This window comes from Nymphaea colorata, chromosome 13 (assembly GCF_008831285.2).
Source record: "Nymphaea colorata isolate Beijing-Zhang1983 chromosome 13, ASM883128v2, whole genome shotgun sequence".
Taxonomy (NCBI): domain Eukaryota; kingdom Viridiplantae; phylum Streptophyta; class Magnoliopsida; order Nymphaeales; family Nymphaeaceae; genus Nymphaea; species Nymphaea colorata.
The window spans coordinates 9,484,302-9,495,285 of NC_045150.1; the positions used below are offsets into that span (position 1 = coordinate 9,484,302).

A 10,984-nucleotide genomic window follows, 5' to 3' on the forward strand; every position below is an offset into this window, starting at 1 on the left:
AAATGTTTTTCTCTTGCAATGTAACCTGATTGATATGATTTTAAGGAAGAGTTGATGGAAAACCTTTATTAATTTGATCATTTTTTAGTGCTTTTATAATAAGTAAAAACGAACGGCTCTCGTAATAACAATGAATATCAATTCTATTCAAACCAGTTTGTCGAACCTTAATCGAGTCAAGCTCGAGTTCAACACGTAACAATGAGTATCAATTCTATTCAAACGAGTTTGTCGAGCCTTCATCGAGTCAATCTCGAGCTCAACCGTAACTGCCGAATAGAGCTCGAGCTGCTACTGTCAAGGTACTCTCAAGCTTGAGCCAAGTCGAGCTCGATGTTTCATTAGTCGAGCTGAGCTCGAGCTGACTGAACTCAGTCTACAGCTACCTGGAATGGACTTATAAATTACCTAAAAATCAGAAATTATTTAAAAAAAACACTTTATTTAAATAAAGCAACATTGCCTTTTTACATTGTAGCAGTTGTTTCTTTATCTCCATTTGCATTTGATAATATTCAAGGGATTTGAGATCGATGTGTGTGAATCTCAGGTCAAGGCTCAAATCTGTGGATCTGTTGTCTGACCACAGATTTACAGTTTTTTGCATTCAAAAGTGGATCTAAAAATTCGTTGCACTACTTCCTTTTCTGTTTAAACAAACATGAATTTACGCGTCTGAGACACAAGACTATCAGGTTCATGCATATTAAAATAAACAAATCGCTTCATGCAAGAATAAAATATATAAAGAAATCGCGAACACGTTTCTTCAAACCTTTCTCCTTTCCTCTGGTTGCTGCTAAAGAGACCAAGAATTAGAGGTCGAGAAATAAGTGTGAGTAGGATATCCACCTTCCATCGCAGATTTGCCTTTCTACGGAGAAATCTAGCAACCCCAATACGGAGTGTTTTAAACATATCATATCATATTAATGAGGTGAAAGATTTTCAATTTTTTAGTGGTGAAGCCACAAATTTTTTCTAAGGAGAGCCAAATTATATTTTTCAAGATTACTAGTGGGGCCCAAGTATATTTTTCAAATTTTTTAAAAGGGACCAAACCAAAGTTTTTATAAATTATAACAGGTGATTTTTCCTTTTGTCAAAATAAAACTGGGGCCATGGCCCGTGCCGGCCCCCTCTTGGCTCCGCCACTGATTCGATCTTGGTTGTTGGACGGGTGGCCTTGTGGCGGCGGCAGGCAGATGGACTCACGGTGGGATAGTGAGCTCCAAAAGAGGAGTCTCTACCTACTTTAAGTGAGTGCACCACTAATTAAACTACTTTCCAGCCTATTGCCACTTACTCACATTTCACTCCCAATAGTTTATACCACACATGCTATAGTTTCCTTTAATAGCTGCACAATTAGTCTCTCTCACACACTCTCTCTCTACACACGCACATATACATACATACATATATATAATATATATATATAGAGAGAGAGAGAGAAAGAGAAAGAGAAGATGTCAATATATCGGATTTGGATTGCATATCTTATAGAATCATTCTGAATATTTATGAAATCAAATTAGATTCAGATTTAAGAAATAATGCCCAATTAGATTTAATTTCAGATATATATTAAAATCTGATTACATACTGATTCGGATTTGGTTTGCATTTAATTTTAAATAAATATCCTATATCTAATGCTTTTACATTTTGAAAGTCAGCTGAACTCACGTTAAAATTGAGATTCAAATTCAAATGTAGATCAGATTTATATTGTGAAATCAGATTTCGAATTCGAATTTGGGATTTCAAATCCAAATTAGTACCGAATATTTGAACATCCAAAAATGCCGAAGTATGATTAAGAATACATCCAATTCGAATCAGATCCATTGACATCCTTATAAACATGAATCCAAGTGCTTTGCACTATATATCCAATATTGACATAAGAGTTTATTTTAGTTTCTCTTCATTGTAGGTTTAATAACAAACATTACTAATGAAAGGGGAACAACAAAAAGTTGTTAACGTTGATGTAATCGTAGTTGTTGGATGTGGACGTGTCTATTCTTCTGTTTCGTTCAAAGAATATGCTTTCTGTGAAGATGAGGAAAATAGAAAAAGGGGAAAATAAGGAGGTGCATCGTGTCCTTTTCCAAATTAAAATGCATTTTGTGTTGTCCCAATATTGAAAAATATCAGAAACGGACGAGGTGAAATTAATGCAGATTTGTCCAACATTGCACAAGAAGCAAAGAGAAGTAATTCAACGGGACCAAAAAATTATCTTCATTATGCGAATGTTTAGTTAAGTAGGAGGAGTATTTCTTCCTACCATTTATTATGTCAAATAGTTCTTATGAGGTAACTTTTGATTCTATCAAGATTTAAATGGCATAGTGTATTCATTTAATTATGTGACATCTAATTACTTCTATTAAATAGTGTATTCATTTAATTATGTGACATCTAATTACATCTATTAAAACATACTAAATGTCACCGAGTACGATCAAATAATAAAATCAAACGTTTGTTATATATACATACGCGTGTGGGATGTGCGCATGCAAACACATCCAAACAAGCGTTCGTTGCTTCAAAATTATGCAACATGGAAGTATGACTTTGCGTGTAAAAGTAGATATACTAAGTTTTTAGTAAATTACGTACGTTTGGACGGCATTACACACTTTGTTTGCTAATGATTCGTAGTATGGAATGCAAATCAGAAAAAAGTTATGCCTGTCTTTTGTAAATCGTGTTCTTTAAGGGTTCCATCGACAAAAAAGAACAATTTGTAATTATCGAAGTTGTTCCAACTTCAAGGGCATATTCATGAAACAGTTACAAATTATTCTCACTACTACCAGTAAGCACCTGTACACCTTTTAGAAATTTTTAAATGTTGCTAGTTATTCGTTGTTGTAAATTTTGGAAATTGAACTAAATTCGATTTAGTGTACAAGCTAAATTAGTGACACGGCGTCACAGCCTGATCGGTTATGAATCGTTAAAAAAGATAAAAGCCCGAAGAATCTAGAGAAGTAAATAAAAATAAGAAGATTTTAAACATTTTAAAAGACTAGTAAAAGCAGAGACATGTGAAACAACATTATCTGCACTTTATGAAAGACTTATTATTTTAAATTTAATATTCTTTTTCTTCAGAAACCCGTGTTTAATTAAATCAATTTTATACTGTGGCAGTTTGACCAATGAAAGCAATTTAATTTACAGCAAAATTTTTCGTGCTAAGGAAGCTTAACGGTCAGTTTGCAAGCATTGCATTATTAGTATTATTGATTATTATTAAAGTTTCCATGAACTGTTGATTCAAGTCAAGCTAATAAAAAAAATGGCTTAAATAGTTGTGCAAGTATGAGACTCACGAGGGACGATTGTTTGGTGATTGACCAGAGCGGAGCAAATGCTGCATGTGAGATCCACCAATCTGCTGCGGCGTGTTTGTTGCTTGGACTCAACTTGGTCGCACATTCATTACTTCCCATCCTAGCATTCAGTTGGTAGCGTCAATGCCAAAGCAACAAACAAATATTATATATATATATATATATATATATATATATATATATATATATATAGAGAGAGAGAGAGAGAGAGAGAGAAAGAGAAGAGAGATGTACTTTTTTTTTATAATATAACACGCCAAACTTCGAAACAGATATTGACCACCTACTAGCCCTTGTCCTGGATAGTGCACAAACCCTTCAAGAACACTCAAAGAAATACGGGAAGTATTATTTTGGTAGACAACACGCACATAAGATCAACCATCGTCCATTTTCATTTGATGTGATATGAAATTTGTACATTTGAGAACAGGGCCTTCTTCTCTTGATCTTACTTTTGTACGAATGTAAAAGTGGAACAAGTGTAGAATCTTAGCTCCGAGTCAAATCAGATGTCATATCAATTGGCTTGATAAATTAAGCTTGGATTAAGTGAAATACGAAAACGTTTTGATTTAAAAACGAATTAAGTATAACAAGAACTTTTTTGGTGGATATTGAGGCTAATTGACATACTTAAACATCATAAAATTCATGGGCAGTGACTAAAAATGCAACTATCGATGTTAGAAACCTGGTCTTAGTTTCTAAAATACATTATCAATTGGAACGCATGTGTGTTCTTATCAACTAAAGCTATTTGAAGATGATCAATAACTTCTTAGATATTATTGATCAAATGATGTAGAACATTTCACAATCTCCATGGCAATTGATATTGAAATTGAAGGAACTATACGTGTGCGTCTTTTCAACATCAAATTTTCTCGCTGTTTGAATTGAATGCAGCCTTGTCTATATAGTACATATGAGTGCCCATTATTAAAAAAAGCTTATTCATTACCAAGGGATGAAAGATAGTTTACCGCTAAATTTGGTAGAGAAAAAGGAGATAGCGACCAGGTCTCATCATCAAAAGCATACCTAAATTTGGTAGAGAAAAAAGATATCACAGTAGGACCTCTCTACCAAATTTGGTATATAAAATACTAAGGTCTAAGGGGGTGTTTGATATCTCCGATTTTAGATCTTTATGATTTGAGAACTGTGAATTTAAAATTAGATCTCCCTCCCTCTCTGATCTTAAATCCGATCATTTTTCAACGCAAGAAACCAAAATATGGATTTTAAACGTGAATATTAGGTCTGACCTAGGATCCATAGCTTGGTTAATCACGAATTTCACCATAGACCTTTTGTCACATCAGCAAAAGCATATCATATCATATCTACATCAGATCCATAGATTTCAAATCCAAAGTAAACAGATGCCTCCTAAAGAGCATGTTTGTCTAAGGATATGAGATCCTCAAATGATAATTTCAATATCAAATCCACGGATCCTAAGTCCAACCCCTCTCTTAAGGGGACCTCAGGTCATGGGTTTTGAAGGACCCAAAATCCATGTCTTTACACAAACCGGAGATTCACTGTTTGCTTAAACAGTGAGTCCCACAAACTGCAAAATTTTCAGATCCCGTGGGAAACAAACACGCCCTGCTGAAAGTGACCAGTAGTTTTTCAAAAACTAAAAAGCATCCAACTTCACTGACCCGGACCAGTAGAAAGCTTTGCTGGATTTCATGCCACCACCGATGGAAATGGCAGAGATTTCTGGTCCCGTTTCTATCGAACCATGAACTGCCGGATGAGTGTAGCGCCACCTATTCCAGTCAGTGGCTAGTATGTGGTTGGTCTCTGGTTCGAGTGACATGGGAACTCGCCTATTTTACCAATGAAATCTAAGTATCGAAACAGCTCTACACCCGAAACATAAAAAAAGAAGAGAAAACTTTTATATGAACTCACCCAAATATATAATATAGTTAATTCAACAGACATCAATTGGATCTGATGCATTGGAAGCCTTTCTTCTTCTTTAGAAAGCCTTTCTTGGTGAGGTAGAAATGAAATAAATGCTAGTTCTAGAACCATAAATCTAATAGAAATAATATAGTCACAAATATCATTTACAAGTCTTAAACGACGAGGACTTTTTGGGTATAGTATGACAGTTGTTTTTCTTAGAAAAATCTTGGTAAATTTTAAATGAGTTAATAAAAGAGAAGAAGGTTTGAGGCCACATAGCACGAAGAAGCACATAATATTGATGGTGGCGCCCATTTGCATCAGCTTTATTGAAGCCATTTTTGTTGAACTGAAAAACAGGAACATCACTATGCAATGCAGCATGCTTTGGCAATATATTTTTTTACTGTTTTGGGTTAAATTGAACCCAAATAAGCCTTCATTCTTTTCTTTATTTGTAGGGTTCAAAGCTGCTTTGAAATTTAGGTAAAAAGTTGGATACTTGTAATTAAACTTCGCTTACTCACTGTTTACATTTCAAAGAAATAACACCCACAAAAATCGAATAAACGACCACCCTTTCACTATTATGCCAGTTTGATCAATTATAATACTCACTTTGGACCAATGAAAGCGGGCAAGGAGGTAGATATGTTCATAAAGCAATTATACAGCAATAATACAAATGAAAGAAGTGGGGCGGTACCAATAAATTAATAAAACATGAAAATGACTCAAAAGTAAAGTTAATGGAAATTTAATTTTCCATTCATAATGATAATAATATGATGTGGCCATTGTAAAAAAAAAAAAAAACTATATTTAAAGGAAAAGTTACAAAAAGGTGCTTAATATTTGGATAAATAACAAATCACCACTCGACTTTAAAGAGTTAACATATAAGGTCTCAACTTTTGATAGAACTTCTCAGAGAGCCCCCTATAATAATAATAATAAAAAAACATCAATTTTATATAAAGTGAGTAAAGTGCCTCCCGAAAAGAACTAGTCCTTCTTGGCAAACGAACGATGTATATTTTTTCTCTTCAGGTGAGATATTTTTACTATTTTATATCAAATATTATTTTTCTCTGTCAAGAACTTTTCTCAACATTTGTCACCTACTGGTTGGCTTCTAAAAGTTGATTGGTGGTTTGTCGTTTACCCAAATTATAGGTGCTCTTTTTGGCAAATTTTCAAACATATATATAAAATGCTTTGAAAAGAAGTACATGTAGATTAAATAAAATAAAAAAAATAGTTGTGAATTAAGTAAAGATAAATTATTTGAGAGATAAGTTTCATTCTTCTTTGGGAAAGGTCGAGCTTCAGGTCTTTGAAACTTGTTTGTTTCTAGAGAAGTAATATTATGCTTTAAGTAGTTTTTATTAAATATGATCAACACTGCTAACTACTACAAAAATGTTTACACAACTCTCTGATGTTCTTTTGAAAGTGAACATTCAATAAGAATGAAAGAATTGTTATTTTGCAGCATATAATGAGTTCTGAGGTTTCTTTGTGTCCATAATAATCTATGTTTATTAAATAAGCATGATGAAAAAATTGCTAATCTTTAAATTATTCTATAAAGGAAAAAAATAAAACTTTGATAATCAAATTGTATACCCAACTTTGTTAGCCAATAATGGAGTTAAAGATCCATGAAGAGGTTGGCATAATAGACCAGACAAGGGTTGATACGCAATCAGATTCTGTTTCGAGTTTTCAGGGAATCAGTCTACTGTGTTGCAAAAAGAAGGACATCAATATGCAAGTTGAAGGGTGAGGTTTTGACGTGGAATGAAATACTACTTCTCCTCACCCAAAATAATGAAGTTAAGGACTTATATCGATCAGATTTAAGATTTAAGCTTATATAAGGACCAAAATCTGATTTAATCAGACACTATAAGATCAAATACGACCTCAAGGTTAAAATCAGGGCGGAATGTTCATAACCAACTCTGGATTCAATATTCATTTTTTCTTCAAACATAAGCCTTCTAAATATGACTGTCATTAGCACTAACTTTTGGCTTTTGTGCCGTCCATCGACCATCACCATCGTTAACAACATCACCAGTATTCTTTTGCCGCCATTTTCCATTCTTTATCTAAAGCATTAATCCGTCATTTTCTATGTAAAGTTTCCTGTCATTGGGTTCCAAATCACAGCTAGTAGCCTTCCTGGCAGAAACATGAAAGCATGAGAAACTCCACTGTCTTCTCTGAAAAGCATACAAGAGGAGGCAGCGCCCACTGAATGGTCGGCCATTATAAGTATGGCCTCTCCGACCACTTTTCACACGCATTCCGACACCTGCCCTTTCCGCCATTGCAGCCGAAGCTCAGAGCTTAGTGCTTTGTTCACAGCTTAATGGCGAAGTTTTTAGTTGCCTGCCCACAAGAGCTCTGCACGACCTTTAGTAAGGGGTTGGAACACGGATTGCACATAAACATGGATTGTTTTTCTTTCATTCTTTATGAGCTCACAATAATTAACACACAAGACTCTATGTTCATGCTTCTTCAAGTTATATACGATATAGTTTTTTCATGTTTTGGCTTCTTCTCCTTTTTTGTTTTTTATCCTATGGAGCCGTTTAGCATTAGAAATACTTTTGAATCTGCATTAAAATTGATGTAGATCGACGAGACACTTGTTCAAATATTCTAAATCTATTTTCATTTTGGAGTGATTCAAGTGCACACAAACACGGATTGCTTTTCTGTCATTCTTTATGAGCTCGTTATAATAAAGGCCCTTAGCTCATGTTTCTTTAGGTTTCATATATGGAAGGTTTTTCATGTTTGTGGTTTTTTTATTGTACTTCATGGGGCCATTTGGGATTGATTTCATGAATGTGTCTCAAAATTGAAGGAGACTCAATGAAATTTATGAATCTACCTCAATTTTAGAACAGATACATGACATACTTCAAAAGATACTTTTAATACTAAAAATACCCCAATAGGTAATGGGGAAGACACTAACAAGACAATATATATATATATATATATATATATATATATATATATATATATATATATATATATATATATATATATATATATATATATATATACACACTAGCCCAGATCTGCGCGATGGACCCAATTCGGCCCGATTTTTTTTTAAATTTTTGTCACATTTCCTGATGATAAGTGCTTTTCATGTTTATTATTTGATTTTCAACTTTTTCTTTAACTATCTAACAACATTAACGCATACTTGGTGATATCCAATTTAGATAGTTTTTTAAACTTAGTTAAACTTTGGAAAATCGAACCATGGAAATATCAAGTATCTTCACTGACTTAAAACTGGCACGACGGGAAAAAACTCTTGGACGTTCTTAATTGACCATGGAATAATTTAGATTTGATTCTTTGCAACTCCTTTTTCTCATCAAGCAAAACATTTCAGATATGATTCATGCTTAAACACGGTTCAAAATTTCACCGAACCAGGGTTTGTATGTCAATTAGATTATATAGACCCGATCCATAGATTCTAAAGAAACAATACGACATGGATTGACCTAGAGCTCAGTGGATGTGTTTGTGTATTCTGCTCATCCAATATAGGACAGACTCGAATCATCTTGGGATCCTTGCTTCATAGTTTGCAAACCCACCGAGTCTGCTCGGATCGGAAAAAAATCTAGCCACGAGTCAAGGTTGTCTTGGCTCGACCCCGACTCAACCCTGACTCACCCGACTCGGCCTGACTCGCTCTTGGCTCACTCTGACTCGTCCGATTCAGCTACAGTTATTTACATTTTGGTTATAATGGGACATGAAGCAAGAACACGCTTAAGTTTTTATTTTCTTAGGAAAAAGTAAACGAGATTGAGATTTCGTGTTTCGAATGGGAATCAGGTGAGACGGATTTAAAAGGACTCGAGACTCTTTGTCAACCAGTCTCTCCACCATTCAGACACGCCGAATATGATAATTTTTAAAGTAAGATTTGATTTTTTAAATATCCCTATTCTGTTTCAATTTAACATTTTCCTGTTCTATGGTTTCATACCCCCAGTACTGCCTCAAAATTTGAAGTTCAATGAAAGAACTTTCAGAATAAAACATGTGCAGCAGCTTTAGAAAGTGATTCTACCATTGATAAATTCTACTTGCTCCCGAAGAAATATGTGGAAAATTAGGCGTATAACTTACAAAGATCAAACTCTAAATCATTTTTACAGTCATTTTAACCTTTCAATTCATTCATGCAAACGACAATTACCACTGTGGGGGATTGGATCACATTGAACAAAATTCGTTACCAACTTCAGGAAACACCAAAAATGAAGACACCCGGGTCGGCTGGGAGGGAGATCGAATTGATCAATCACGGTTAGAACACAGATGCCCACATAAATACCCCTCCATTTACCACCGCACCTACGCTCCCTAATTCTAATTCAAAGAACTAGTATAGGGTAAAAATGGAATACGCCAGAGCACACTAGACATGGAGCTCTCCCAATGGCTGCTTCTCTCTCGTCGAGAAAAGAGGTCTTCGTACCGAAATTAAAGAAAATGCCGGAATTCAGGATTCCTGTTGCTGATCATCGATCTTGACAGACTTTTGCTGCAGATTCTGATCGGATGCACTGGGATTAATCTTGGAATCCCCAAAATTCTTCTTCTGGAAGACCAAACCGCAGAGAGCCGACGTCCCGGTGGCCGACGTCCGGCCTGGACCTCCCTCTCCGTCGCCGTCACAGTCTCCGTTATGGCTAGTGTTAACCAATTCTTTCTCGCTACTCATCTTTGTCTTAACATCGCATTCATCCATCTTCTTTCCGCCGTTATTGTCGACGTCCCCGTCCTCCGTCTCACTCTCAGTCAAACAGCCGTTCCAGTCAGTCAGAGCGGCGGAGCTCCGCCTCCCGGAGCTCAGCCTCGGAAGAGACCTTCCCATGAGATCCCTGTACCCGAGGGCCACATCGGATCGCCACGTCAGGCTTCCAACTGTGTCCTCCAGGACGATCATCCCGACGTTGAGGACACCGTGGAAACGGCCGGAAGGTCGCCGAATCTGGAGAGCGGCAAAGCCAGCTCCGCCGTCGGTTCCGACCGAAAGGAGGTTGGAGACGAGGACGCGGACGGTGCCGACGAGCGCATCGAAGACGATTCCGACGGCGTAGATCTCGACGGAGACGGCCGAGTTCTCGTCCGAGAGGAACGCCTCCGGCACGCGGAAGATGAACTTGTCGTTCCACGTCGGGTTCTCGCGCCCGACCCGGTCGACGCGGGTCCGGAGCTTCTTTTCTTGACTGATGTAGGTGATTGCGTAGGTCTGCATCGCCCGGAGACTTCCGACGACGTTCTTGATCTGCTGCGCTGAAATGAGGTTGATCTCGAGGAGGCGAGTCCGTCCTTCGCCGGACGTCTGCTGGCTCCGTCGCCGGAGAAAGCCATTAGGGACTCGGGGAACCATCTTGACGTCAGAGCTTCTCTCTTCTGGTTGATCTCTCTCTCTCTCTCTCTCTCTTTCCCCCTCCAAGAACCCCCCAACCAATGCAAGAACAGGTGGGAAGAAGAAGAGTCGCAGAGAGAGGGAAGATGGTGAGTTTGAATCGCGTGGGTCGTAGAGTGGGAGACTATCCACGTGGTAATATACGGAAGGGGGTGCCCGGAACGAATTCTGACCGTCAATCTCTTAAGAT

The 10,984-nt window shown here is 36.8% G+C and overlaps 1 protein-coding gene across 1 annotated transcript; it reads right to left on the minus strand.

Annotated features, from left to right (window-relative positions):
* Nucleotides 1–9,457: 9,457 nt before the first annotated feature.
* LOC116267230 (uncharacterized) lies at nucleotides 9,458–10,888 on the minus strand. The gene has a single exon (XM_031648846.2). The coding sequence runs from the start codon at nucleotides 10,753–10,755 to the stop codon at nucleotides 9,862–9,864; it is 894 nt and encodes a 297-aa protein (XP_031504706.1). The 5' UTR covers nucleotides 10,756–10,888; the 3' UTR covers nucleotides 9,458–9,861.
* Between the last annotated feature and the right edge of the window lie 96 nt (nucleotides 10,889–10,984).